Consider the following 14,455-nt stretch of genomic DNA (forward strand, 5'->3'; position numbering starts at 1 on the left):
AACCCTTTTTCCACCATTACAGAACAATGGCTAGAGATCAGAATTCAGGTAAAAGTTCTGTGGAAGATTTTTAATGGAATTTCCTCTAACAAGAGCCATACAAAAACAAAATGTCAATAGACTATGAATTCTGTTTCTAATCAAGGCTTACAGAGGGGACATTGTACAGAGAACTTATGCCTCAGATTGAGGTTAGACTGGAAGATTTCTGAGATTTCCTCCATCTCTGAGACTCTGTGATTCTCTGGGGGAAGACATTTATGATTACTTGTTGGCTTGTTGAAAAAGAGGTATGATCAGTGGGAACCGTTCCATGAGATGGGCATGGCTTGTTCTAGAGTTAGGACTATATATTGCTTGTATGACTCTAGGCAAGTCATTTTACACACAGTGCCAAGGGCTAGAATATTCAAAGTTCCAGAAACTGTTGAACTGTTTCAATAAATATCACTGCTGGTAATTCACCATACCAATGTAACCAAAAATCTGTAAACACACATATAAACACAAACACACAGTGTTATATGACTTTTATTTCATTTTATAATGATATTTAGTTGATTCATCTTAATGTTGTTTACCTCATACTGTAATCCAATGACAGGGAACAGTAACGGTAGAGTTGTGGGAGGTAGTCATGGAGGCGAAAATCTTTACAATTGCTCATTTTCCTCATAGTGTATGGTAAGGGAGCATCATTCCTAAGGTTACCCTCCCACTTGGCTACCTGTTGAAACATACCATTTACACAAGTGGTTCATTTATTATATTATTTTATGATTTTTTTCTCTTCTTGTCCCTCCTTCTCTTAGTTGACAGTAGCTCTCACTGTTTTCCTAGCATGTCCTACCTTCTTCAGCCACAACATTACCCCTACCTCCACCTTCCTCTGGACTCCTTCCTTCCCAATATTCTTCCATTCCTTTCAAATATTATCCAAAATCAATTTCTGTATAGTATCTTCTTAAATTGATTATTTAAAATGAATGGTAGCTTCCCAACAGAGATTACTCCTCAACATTTTCTTCTCCTCTGCACCAAATCATCTGCCTTTCCACCTTACATATTACATTTTCAGTTAAAAAAACAAATACTTATTCAGTCTCTTAAAGCATCAACACTCCTGCTTACTTAGAGGGGTGCAAAGAAAGTGAAATTGTGGTCCTTGATCTTATACTCAGGAAGAATTCAGAAAAACGTATTTTTAAATAAAGTGAAAATGACCATAACATGGGAGGAAACTTTAGAAAAGGGAGAGCTCTGGAGGGACTTGAAACAAATCTTGAAGAATAGGAAAGCATTAGATAAATAGAAGGATGAAAGGGCATTGTTGATATGAAAAACATCATAAATCAAAAACGGAAAGGAACAAATGTTTGTTAAGCACTACAAGGTGCTCAGCACTTGTTAATGTTATCAGATTTATTCCTCACACCAACTGAGGGAGGCAGCTGCTATCATTATCCCCATTACACTGAAGGAAACAGAGGTTCAGTAACTTCTCAAGGATCACATCAACTCAAAGTGAATGAGACCTGATTTAGCCTCTTGTCTCTCTGACTCCAGGCCCAGAACTCTATCCAGAGTACCTCTTAGCTGCCTCTAAGCACACAGAAAGGAATGACTTTGTTTGGGGAATGGGTCAATGGAGACATTTGTTGGCCCTTTGTGTAGCCTGGGGATTCCCATCAGAAACTAAATAATAAGTGCTCAGGAGGTGATAGAGGGTTCCTTTGGAAAAGATGAGATAGGATCAAAGGAGAGAAAAAAGAAGGGCTGAGGCTCATAATTGGAGGCTTCTTTTCCTTTCCTTCACCATTCTTCCCATCTAATCCTCTATGTTTTCCTGTCTCTCTCACAATGCCCAGTAACCCTCAGTTGCTAGAACTTGTTATCTCAATTCCAAGAAACTTATAGAGTTTTCTGAATTCATATTTTCAAGTCCCATGTTCAGTTCAGTAGTAGAAATGTGAAAGGAAGGAAAATTTGGGTTATTTCAGGCTTTAAAATCTGAGTCGATTTCAGGCCACCTAGTGTGCAGCGTGTCCCCAGCCCCTAAAGTTGCCCAATAATGATAAGTGTGACAACAGGATAAAGACAGATTACCTGGTTTGTCCTAATGAGCATTCTGATAATTCCGGTATTTTTGGAGTGTTTCAAAACAGTGTTTCTCCAGGTATTCGTTGGGTAGAGTTTCAGCACTTGGGTCTTGGTTCATTTTGCCTACAGAATCTTGTGTGTCCTGGTATTTTACATGCGTAGAGATGTTCCGGAAATCCATTGTATCAAAATACCAAGCTATCCTGAAAGTGCGCTTTGGACAAAGTTCACAGCCAATCGTTTGACTAAAAACGCGGACACCTGAAACACACAAGCCCCAGATATGGTGAGCTCTCTAAAGAATAGTCAAATATTTTTTCAAATACTGATTGCTGTACCAATTATATCAGTTTATTTTTAGACCACAGAACCATTCAGACAGCCTACTAAATGCAAAGTATGTTCCCTTTAAACAAATATCCAATTCTTTTCTTTAGGAAGCTAAGACATGATAAACCAAATAGGAAATAATTTTAAAATTCAGAGAGCAATTCTCTCTATGATAATTTCTTGCAACTGTCTAAATCTCATTCCATCCCTGTCCCTGGTGAAGGAGGAAGAAGCAAAGGGCAGTAGAACTGAAGAATTTTGGAATCAGGAGTGGAAATGACTCTACCATGATCTCTTCTACCCTGCTCATTTACAGAAGAGAGAACTGAGGCTCAGAGGACAGCAGTGATTTTTATGAACATTTTAGAATACTAAGTAATCATCAAGATTCAAACCGAAGTTCCTTAACTCAAATCCAGTGTTTTGTTTTGTTTTTCCAGAACAAGTTGCTACCACTTGTGACTAACTGGGATGAGAGCTACACTGGCCTGGTCAGTGGTTGTCTGATACTGAGAGTGAGTGTTATTGAGTGGAAGGAAACGTAGAATGACATGACTTTTCCGCTTACTGAATTGTATGACATCATTGGCTCCAAGCTTTTGAGAGAGATGAACTATCAGAGGACATGTGGGTTCCTGAGTCAAAGTTCTTCCCACTGTTCTAAGATCTCACTCATTCCCCTTCTGTATAATGGGTGGATTAGATCTTGATCTCCTTGTACTTTTCATTTTCAGTATTCAATTAGTCACAGAGTCAAAAGCATGACAGACCACACTGTAGTGCCCATATTAGAGGCCCAGGTGCCCAGTGAGATAAGGTGAGATGAGAATTACTCCAATTTGATGAATGTGAAGAAGGAATTGTTCTCTCCACAATTTATGTTTCACTGACAGATTGTGTCGGGTAGAATAGCAGGAAAAGGGAAACCAGAAGTTAGGGAGGGGACATGGATGTGAGTTGAGGATGGCTCTATCTCTACCTCTCTCTGGATTTCTTCTCCACAGCTTGGGAATTTTGGCCAGTCACAGCTCCTCCCTCTCTCCCCTTTTGTTCCTTTCTCTCTAAGCCCATTTTTAAAATCCTCTTCAGCCCCCTCCTAGGTAGAGACAACCACTTTAGACAGAGGTCACTAGGGATCAGTAGAACCTTTCCAAGTCATCAGGCCTCTCAGTCTCAGACCTAAAACTGTGTACTCACCTCGGATACCTGGATTGGATTTTATTAATTTCTGAAAGTCCTTCATGATCAATTTTTCTCTCTCTTTCTGAAGCTTAGTCACATCAGCCCAGTTCTCCACATTTTGCCATCGTGTCTGAGGTATTGCCCTCTGATGGTCGTTATCATATATGTAGACTTGTTGGTTGTTGAAGAAGGCTTCATTTAAGAATTCAGAGTACCCAGTTGCAGAATCTGAAGTAGCAATGTCTGTGTATTGCAGGGAATCACACCCTGAGGCATAGAAAACCGAGTGAGGCATTTTTAATAATAATATCCCAAATTTGTTCACTCATTTTCTATCATTTCTGACTCTTCATGACCTTATTTTGGGTCTTCTTGACAGAGATACTAGAGAGGATTTTCTTCTCCTTGTTTAAATCATTTTATAGATAAAAAAACTAAAGCAACCAGAGTTAAATGGTCTACTTAGAGTCCAAAGATAGTCAGTGTCTGAGGTCAGATTTGAGCTCAGGAAGATGAATTTTCCTGACAAGAGACTATACTACAGAGCTGCCTTAGAGTTTGGAAGATCTTAGTTCATATCTATCCTCAAACACTTTGAGGTACTTGCAGAGAATTAAAGCAGAGAAGTGGGTAAGAAGTGAAGTAATGACATCTGAACTTGGGCTACCTGGGCCAGTAGTTACCCTTGTTGCCCTCTTCTCACCCTCACTCAACAGTTTTGCCTTGAAATGATCTCAGCATGATGGCACTTTCCTTGTCACATCTGGCATATGCCAAGCATTTTCGTCTAGATAGTGACAATGAAGGGATGAATCAAATAACAAAGATGTTTTTTATTAAATACTTCATTAGTCCTTCATCTCAAGAGTCTGACCCCCAAGTAGAGAAAACACACTATTAAAAGAAGTGTTCAAAGGAGGATAAGGAGACTCACATTTTGGTCATAGCTGCCTATAGACCAGTTGAAGGAATGGGGGTGTTCAACATGTAGAAAGGATGACACTGGTATATGTTTTGAGTTGAAGGAACATGATAGGTGTCCTCAAATACTTGAAGGACTTTCAGATAGAACAGGGACCAGACAGGCTCTGTCACTCTGGAGGACTTACTTTTTGAAGGAGGATCAGTATGTTGAAGCTATAGAAAGGCAGCTTTTAAGTGGGTATAAAGAAGAGTCTAAGTCTCTGATTGGTCTTAAAAATGGATTAAATTGCCCTTTGAGATTGGGAGCTCCTCAAAGCAGCATTGGTGAAGGTTTTCAAGATGACGTTGCCAGAGGGCAAATTCTAGCAGTCTGTGAGCTTCCACATTACCAGAGAACTAAGGGAGGAAGTGCTTACTCTGGGCAGCTTGACAGAGGGACAGGACATGCAAAAAATGTCCTCAGGTGATGGGAAGAGGGGTAGGGTAGTAACTCACCCTTGCCAGGGTGGCACACATGCCAATATTTTGACAACACTGTTCTAAAATATTCAATCAAAGAATGGCTGTCCATTTTATGGCATGTGGGTGATGAACAGTATTTCTATGTTGACTGGAAGGTTACAATAGATTCTCTCTGAAGTCCCTCCTTCTTCTCATAAAAAATCTGTGTTTCTATTAAGCTCATGTCCCTCAGGACCCTGTCCCGCCTCCCTAACCAATAGCTCCATAATGTTCCTTCCTTTTTGCTGGTCTGAGAAGCTGAACAGTCTCAGCTCTCCTAGAAGAACAACCTGGTCTACATCTATAAGAAAGGAGGTTTGGAGAAAGGGCAGAAAAGCTGGAGCCCCTGAACCTTTCAAAGCATTGATTTTCTCACAACTAAAACGCAAATAATAATATTAGAATGACTTACTGCCCAGGATTCAGAGCATACTATAACATGGCCCATAAGTCCTGAGGTTTAGAGTACCTAATTTTGAATCCTGGCATTGCTACTAAATACTTGTGTAACCTTAGGCAAATAATTTGAACTCACAAGACCTCAGTTTCTTTCTCTGTGAATTAGAGATTCTGAAGAGTTACTTTAAGGCAAATTCTATAGAAACTATAGCAACTTGTACAGTGTAGATATAGATTATAATTATCATACAAAGGTAAAAATATGGGAATTATTTTCTGGGTTTATCTAATAATTCTCTCTCTCTGGTAATGTCTCCAATAGGATTACCATTGGACCAAGAGTAAGGGCTTTTCCCTCCCCTTCATGATTATCAGCCCAGACAGTTAATTATTTACCTGAGAGGTCCCAAATTCCCTACTTGATCTGCTTTTGCACATCCCTCAGCATCATGGGAATAACTGATAGAGTTTGGAATAGGAGCCCTAGACTTCACTCCCCCAAACTCCTCCATCCTTCATTCCAATTTTTTGTTGTTTCTGAGAGGTGGCACATTGAATTCTGGAATTTCTAGGGTGACTACTGGCATTATTTCATTGGATTTGAACACCTTTCTTATACTCCCCCTGGCCCACTAATATCACTTCAAAAATCATTACCAAACTGCATAGATTATGCCTTCCACAAAGCCCTGAAGGATTTAGTGCCCCATGAAAATGCCCCAGCCCTCACTAAGTTACTCTTTTTTTCTGCCTCAACAGCAAGTTTTCCTTTTCAGAAATATCAATACTTTTTTATATCTATGTTGTCATTTCCATCTCCTTTCTTAGGGTTAAAAAATCTAGAGATTGGAAGACAATTCCTCAGGCATAATGGAGCATGTATTTCCATTTATTCCATTTATGCCTGCATGTATCTATGCGTATGTATGTATCATTTGTCCTTTCAAATGAAGAAATAGAGGAGCAGTGACCTCTGATCCTAATATACTCCATCTTATGATCTCATATTTTGGGAAAGCCATAGTGATTTGGGGAGAATCGTGCCACTTCTTTTCTCCTTTCAAATCCATCTCTCTTTGCTCCCTAGATTTCCCTTCCATTTGTCTACTTCAAAAATTGTTTGAGCACAATGAATTCATCTATATAAAAGTAGCTTAGGGCCTGGCAATAAAAGCAAGTGTCAAAGAGACATTCTGCCTCTGAGATCTCTCCCCATATAGATTCATCTATTTAGAACTTTAACATCTCTTAGAGAACATCTTATTCAACCTCCTAATCCCACTCTCATCTTCAAGGTAAGATAAATTAGCCCATAAAGATTAAATCACTTACCCAAGGTTACCTGGATAAGGCAGAAATATGATTAGTAACTAGATTCTCTGACTAAATCTAGACATTTCCTCCTGACTCTAATTTTGCCCCATTTCTCAACTCCTGAACCAAATATTTCTTTCTCATTTGCTTTACTCACTTTTTCTTGGTTTCTGGGACATTATGGTCCCTGAAAGCAGTAGCAAGAAGATGTCAATGACCAGGGTTCCCATCACTCTAAATTCAGTGATATAAGTCAGCACACAGAAATCTGGTCAGATTCAGCTCAGAAACAATGGGTGCTGTGATAGCACTCCTCTGCTATTATATATGTTGTTGAATCTCAAGAGATGATACTCCATTGGCCAATGAGAATTTCAAGATGGAATCTACCTTCTGAATATTGGAAACAAAACAAACAGGAACAGAAATTCCAGAAAGAACACCAACAGGATATGTTCCAGTGAAAGTTCTTAGGAAATACGCCTGGAGGTCCACAGCAGGCTCAAGGTGAGTCAGTGAAACTGGTTTCAACAAACAAACCAAAGTAAATCAAACCTGATGTAACTTTTTGCTGCATGAACATATCTAGATGAAGGGGCTTAGGGTAGGATCATTATTCTGGATTCTCCCTTGGTAACACCCCATGTGGGATATACTTCTGGAAGAGGGGATCAAGGATGTTAAGCAGATTAGAAACAAGCAAGATCAATCTAAGGAATAGGAGATATTTACTCTGGCAAGTAGATGCAGGAAGGACATACTGCATTTCCTCACATATCTTAAAGAGTTTCATAAAGAATACAGAATAGGAGTGTTTTAGGAGTTCCAGGTTAAGATGGAGGCAGAGTAAAAAGCAGCTACTTGACTTCTCCTAACCCACACATATAGGACTCCTCAAGAATACATAAAAACAAATCCAGAGGAAAGAAGGGACCCCACAACAGGGCGCAGCATAGGAGATACGTGGAAACAGGGCATTTCCATGCTATAAAGGGGTGAAACAGCTCCCATGAAAACACAAGCAGAGCAACCCCCTCCCCCACCCCACACAACCTACAGCACCAAAGCCAGTGCACGGGAGTTGGAGCAGGTTTGGGGCACCCATCGGGTCATTGGCAGCTCATCAGGGCTTGTTCCTGGGAGCAGAAAGACTTGGGCCCCCCCAGGAGGCTGAGGAACTTGCAGACTCTGAGCACAGACCCTGAGCACAGACCCTGAGCCCAGGCGCAGGCAAAGGGGCTGACACAGGCACTGGCTGAGGCACGGATTAAAGGTGGGACTGGGGCGCGGACGAAGGGGCTGATCCTGAGTGCAGGAGCAGACCTTGAGTGGGGACCCAGTGCAGAGAGGTGCTTGACTATAGAAGCAGCTCCCTGAGACTGTTAAAGGAGCTTCAGGCAAAAGAACGAGCAAGGAGACCACCAGGAGGCTTGTCCCAAAACAACTATACCTGAGACCTCAAGAATCTCTAAAGAGCCACAAACAGATCCTGGGCAGGAGCATAAAGCTGAGAGGGAACTCAGTTTAATATGGCAAGCCATCAGGAAAACCAGAAGAGAAAGATGAAGAAGAAAAAACCTTTAACACTTGACAACTTTTACACAGAAAAAATCCAGACAACAGAGGAAACAACTGAGGAGAACAAACAATCCAAACCTTTCCAAAACAATGAAAATGGGTCACAAGGTCTTGAAGAGTTCAGATCTGAGATCACGAGAAAGATGGAAGAGATATGGCAAGAAAATAACAGTTTAAAAGGCAGAATTTCACAATTGGAAAGTGAGGCAAGTAAATCAAAGACCAGAAATGATCACATTGAAAAGGAAAACAAAAATATTGTAGCCTAAAACCAGTCTCTAAAGGCTAGAATTGAGCAATTAGAAAAAGATGCCCCCAAATCAAAAGAATTAATAAGCAAAATGGAGACCAAAATCAAACAGCTGGAAAATAGGTCAGAACAAACTGAAAAGGAAAATCAAAAGCTTATGGCAGAAAACCAGTCTCTAAAGACAAGAATTGGGCAAGTAGAAGCCAATGATCTATCAAGACAGCAAGATCAAATAAAACAAAGTCAAAAGACAGATAAAATAGAAGGAAACATGAAATATCTCAATGAGAAACTGATAGATCAAGAAAACCGGTCTAGAAGAGACAACCTGAAAATCATTGGTCTTCCTGAAAAACCAGAAATTAATAGAAATTTGGACTCCATACTAAAAGAAATTATTCAGCAAAATTGACCTGAAGTTCTACAAGAGGGCAATATAGACATTGAAAGGATCCATAGATCACCCTCGACACTAGACAATGAGAAGACAACCCCCAGGAATATAATGGCTAAATTCAAGAGCTTCCAACTAAAAGAAAAAAATACTACAAGAAGCCAGAAAGAACTCTGTTCACCATTATAGCATTCACTATTATAATAATTAGAAGAATTATTCATAGGGAGAGGTTGGAATACCAAATGGTCTAAGATAATATGGGTGGGAAGGAAAAAGGGGGATGAATAGTAGAGGACACCAAGCAAATCTTGAAGGAATAAGAAAAATAGGATATTCTGTTACACAAAAAGAGGGCATGGGAAGGGGAGGGGATAAATATTATTATAAGAAGGAGAGGAAGAGAGCATTAAGGAGTAATATTTAAACTTTACTCTCAGTGTAATCAACCCGGAGAGGGAAGAGTAGCTATATTATCCATTGGGATATAAAACTCTATCTAACCCTACTGACAAAGTCAGAAGGGAAAAACCAAGGAGAGCAGGGGAGTGGGGAGGTCAAAAAAGAGAGGGGAGAAGAAGGGGGAGGGAATTCATTAAGCCTTTATAAATAAAAAGAGGAGAATAATAAGGGAGTGGGTAGAAAGGGAAGATAATCAAGGGAGGGGATAAGGGATACCAGCTCAAAGCAAACCACTGGTTTAAACGGAAATAGTTTAAGAAGAAAGGGTAGGAAAAGGGGAGGATACGAAAATGTCAGCAAATGCACAACTGATAATTATAACTCTGAATGTGAATGGGATGAACTAGCCCATAAAACGGAAGCAAATAGCAGAGTAGATTAGAAACCAAAATCCTACCATATGTTGTCTACAAGAAACACATATGGGGCGGGTGGACATACACAAGTTTAAGATTAAGGGCTTGAGCAAAATTTTTTGGGCTTCAAATGAGAAAAAGAAGGCAGGAGTGGCAATTGTGATTTCTGACAAAGCCAAAGTAAAAATAGATATGATTTAAAAAGACAGGGAAGGTCATTAAATCCTGATTGAAGGCAGTATAAACAATGAGGAAATAACACTGCTCAATATGTATGCACCAAGTGGCATAGCATCCAAATTCATAAAGGAGAAACTGGCAGAGCTCAAGAAGGAAATAGATAGTAAAACCATACTAGTGGGAGATCTAAATATTCCTCTTTCAGATCTAGATAAGTCAAACCAAAAAATAAATAAGAAAGAGGTAAGAGAGGTGAATAAAGTCCTAAAAAATTACATTTAATTCACATGTGGAGAAAAATAAATAGGGACAAAAAGGAATACACCTTCTTTTCAGCTGCACATGGTACATTTCACAAAGATTGACCATGTAATAGGGCATAGAAACATTGCAAACAAATGCAAAAGAGCAGAAATAATAAATGAAACTTTCTCAGATCATATTGCAATAAAAACAATAATTAGTAAGGGCACCTGGACAGGCAAATCAAAAAATAATTGGAAGTTAAATAATATGATTCTCCAAAATCAGCTAGTCAATGAAGAAATCATAGAAACAATCAACAATTTCATTGAAGAGAATGAAAATGATGAGACATCCTACAAAACTCTGTGGGATGCAGCCAAAGCAGTACTCAGGGGGAAGTTTATATCCTTGAGTGCATATATGAACAAACTAGGGAGGGCAGAGATTAATGAATTGGGCGTGCAACTTAAAAAATTAGAAAGCGGACAAATTAAAAATCCCCAGATGAAAACTAAATTAGAAATACTAAAAATCAAGGGAGAAATTAATAAAATCGAAAGTAAAAGAACTATTGAATTAATAAATAAGACTAGAAGCTGGTACTTTGAAAAAACAGATAAAATAGACAAAGTACTGGTCAATCTAATTTTAAAAAGGAAAGAAGAAAACCAAATTGACAGTATCAAAGATGAAAATGGAGACCTCACCTCTAATGAAGGGGAAATTAAGGCAATCATTAAAGACTATTTTGCCCAGTTATATGGCAATAAATATTACAATTTAGGAGATATGGATGAATATTTACAAAAATATAAATTGCCTAGATTAACAGCAGAAAAAATAGAATACCTAAATAATCCCATATCAGAAAAAGAAATTGAACAAGCCATCAAAGAACACCCTAAGAAAAAATCGCCAGGGCCTGATGGATTCACAAGTGAATTCTATCAAACATTCAAAGAGCAACTAATCCCAATACTACACAAATTATTTGATATAATAAGCAAAGAAGGAGTCCTACCAAATTCCTTTTATGACACAAATATGGTACTGATTCCAAAGCCAGGGAGATTAAAAACAGAGAAAGAAAACTACAGAGCAATCTCCCTAATGAACATAGATGCAAAAATCCTAAATAGAATACTAGCAAAGAGACTCCAGCAGGTGATCAAGAGGATCATGCACCATGATCAGGTGGGATTTATACTAGGAATGCAAGGATGGTTCAACATTAGGAAAACCATCCACATAATTGACAGTATCAAAAATCTAACAAACAAAAATCACACGATTATCTCAATAGATGCTGAAAAAGCCTTTGACAAAATACAGCACCCATTCCTATTGAAAACACTGGAAAGTATAGGAATAGAAGGTCACTTCCTAAAAGCAATAAACAGTACATACCTAAAACCATCAACAAGCACCATATGCAATGGGGATAAATTAGAAGCCTTCCCAATAAGATCAGGAGTGAAACAAGGATGCCCATTATCTCCTCTATTATTTAACATTGTACTAGAAACACTAGCAGTAGCAATTAGAGAAGAAAAAGAAATTGAGGGTATTAAAATAGGCAAGGAGGAGACTAAGCTATCACTCTTTGCAGATGATATGATGGTCTATTTAAAAAATCCTAGAGAATCAACTAAGAAGCTTGTAGCAATAATCAACAACTTTAGCAAAGTTGCAGGGGATAAAATAAATGCACATAAATCATCAGCATTTCTATATATTTCTAATACATCACAGCAGCAAGAGGTAGAAAGAGAAACACCATTTAAAATCACCCTAGACAATATAAAATACTTAGGAATCTATCTACCAAAACAAACACAGCAATTATATGAAAACAACTAAAAAACACTTTACAAACAAATAAAACAATTTGAAAAACATTGATTGCTCATGGGTAGGACGAGCTAACATAATAAAAATAATCATTCTACCTAAATTAGTTTACCTATTTAGTGCCATACCTATCAAAATACCAAAAATCTTTTTCTCTGAATTAGGAAAAACTATAACAAATTTCATTTGGAATAACAAAAGATCAGGAATATCAAGGGAAATAATGAAAAAAATGTGAAGGAAGGGGGCCTAGCAGTACCAGATATTAAATTATACTATAAAGTAGCAGTCATCGAAACGGTATGGTACTGGCTAAGAGACAGAAGGGAGGATCAGTGGAATAGTTAATTAGCTAACTAGGTGGCCTGAAAGCCTTTCCTACTGCTCAGGCCACAGCAGCTTTTTTTTCCTCTTTTTTTTTTTTTAACCCTTGTACTTCGGTGTATTGTCTCATAGGTGGAAGATTGGTAAGGGTGGGCAATGGGGGTCAAGTGACTTGCCCAGGGTCACACAGCTGGGAAGTGGTTGAGGCCGGGTTTGAACCTAGGACCTCCTGTCTCCAGGCCCGACTCTCACTCCACTGAGCTACCCAGCTGCCCCCCACAGCAGCTTTTGTTGCCAAAGTCCTCCTAAAAGAAATTATTCCTTGTTTCCTGCCATCACATATTGATTCAGATAGAGGAACCCATTTTATGGATTTGATCTTATCACAGATTTACTCATTTTGGGGGATAACTCTTAAATTTCATATACTTGTGTGACCAACTAGCACCACTACAAACTAGTCTTTTTTCTCCCAGTTCCTGAAATGGCTATCTGCAATCTCACTTGCCTCTACTACACATGAACTTGAACCTTTTGCTTTGAGATGACAGTGGAGCAGGTATACACTATTTGTAAATAGAATACTATTCAAAATCAAGTATTAGAATGAACTATTGTTCTTGGACTATGAAATCAGCAACTTTCATTACTTGGAACATTGACTGGACCCTTGTTGTACTCTTTGTCATTATATTTTTATGTAATTTTGATGACATGGTTTTGTTCAACCTAATCAATGTCATCATAGAAGTTGTACCCATTTACATTGCTGTGCCTTCCTTGTTGTATTATTCCTAGATTGTAAATGATTCAAAAGAAAAATGTTCACAATTTTCTTTGGATCAGAGGAGTGAAAATGGGAATGTAATATCCCCTACCTCATAATATTCTATAATAATTCTGAAATATTTTATATCTATTTTGTTCTTACTTGAACTTTTGACTTTGGATGGACTGACTGACTAAACAAAGGTTCCTAAAATAGAAATAGGCTAAACCAAATGGCTTCTATTTGGACACCTGCAGAATTATTTCCTGGTGCACCTTGCTTGGATGCCAGAAATTACAACTCAAATTCAGAAGATCTTGTTATAATAACTAACTGAAGCCCTTTACATTTCTCTCTTATAATACTGATAAATTACAAGAAATTCTTATTCTTAACTGTGTAGTATTGATTTCACCTTGAGGAAGCAATGAGTGACTTTTGGAAATTGAAATGTTATTTTCAGTTGTAGAAACTTCCTTTTTCTTAAATCCTTGGCTTGACCCCAGCCTGTAAATGACTGAGGAGAACTGATTCAACTGATTGTTCTCTGATTTCTTTTCTTCTGATTGTACTTTGCATCTGAGTGTTTTTAGTACATTTAATATTTTCTAATTTTTCACATCCAAATCTCGCCATTAGTAAAGGACTGATTATGGGCCCTTTCCTTAAAATGGAGATTCAGGGAAGAACCAATCTGTCAAAGAAAAGGTCCCCAGGGGCAAATATTCCTGTTGTGTGAGAAGTCCATGGGCTGGGTGGAGTTCCAGGGTAATGAGGCCAAAGGGCTAGAGTGGGCTTCTAGGATGAGAAGGATTTGGTAGCATATTGGAGAAAGGCTAGAGTTTAAATTGTACTTCTGATTCTTCTTCTGTAAATCATACTATAAAAGGAGGCTGCTTTCAAGGCTTGTAGTCTTTGGTTGCTCACCAGAGTCTGGCTTTATCATGAGAGCAGCCCTATCTCAGGAAACCTATTTATTTTTGGCTTAGACATGTTTCATTCTTGGTATCTTGGCTAATAAATTTTCCCACCAGAAGGGCAAAGAGAGAAAGAAAAGTCTCACATACAGAGAAATATTCAAAGCAATACTTTATACTATGATAATGATCTATAATCAAAGTGTATGCTCCATAAATCATATAGAATATAAATAATTCAAATCTACCTTTCCTGACTAAGAGTCTATGCATTATTTAATACCATCATATGTGATTTTATGTGTGTGTGTGTGTGTGTGTGTGTCTATGTACAATATAATGGTTAGGTGAGAATGTGTGGGAATTAGTTCCAAATAC

General features: G+C 38.3%; 1 protein-coding gene across 1 annotated transcript; it reads right to left on the reverse strand.

The window, feature by feature from the left end:
• Positions 1-2,116: 2,116 nt before the first annotated feature.
• On the reverse strand, positions 2,117-6,980 carry LOC123235896 (zinc-alpha-2-glycoprotein-like). The gene is made up of 3 exons (XM_044662127.1): positions 6,908-6,980; positions 3,628-3,879; positions 2,117-2,361 (listed from the first exon to the last, which is right to left on the reverse strand). Exons 1-3 carry the CDS (start codon positions 6,978-6,980, stop codon positions 2,117-2,119), a joined length of 570 nt encoding a protein of 189 aa, XP_044518062.1.
• Between the last annotated feature and the right edge of the window lie 7,475 nt (positions 6,981-14,455).

Source organism: Gracilinanus agilis, chromosome 2 (genome assembly GCF_016433145.1).
Source record: "Gracilinanus agilis isolate LMUSP501 chromosome 2, AgileGrace, whole genome shotgun sequence".
NCBI classification, from domain to species: Eukaryota; Metazoa; Chordata; class Mammalia; order Didelphimorphia; family Didelphidae; genus Gracilinanus; species Gracilinanus agilis.

Coding starts and splice junctions, on each gene's coding strand:
- LOC123235896 (XM_044662127.1), bottom strand. CDS start 6,980: ATGGGAACCCTGGTCATTGACATCTTCTTGCTACTGCTTTCAGGGACC. Junction 3,880..6,907: donor GTCCCAGAAACCAAGAAAAA/GTGAGTAAAGCA, acceptor TCTATGCCTCAG/GGTGTGATTCCCTGCAATAC. Junction 2,362..3,627: donor ATCCAATCCAGGTATCCGAG/GTGAGTACACAG, acceptor TGTGTGTTTCAG/GTGTCCGCGTTTTTAGTCAA.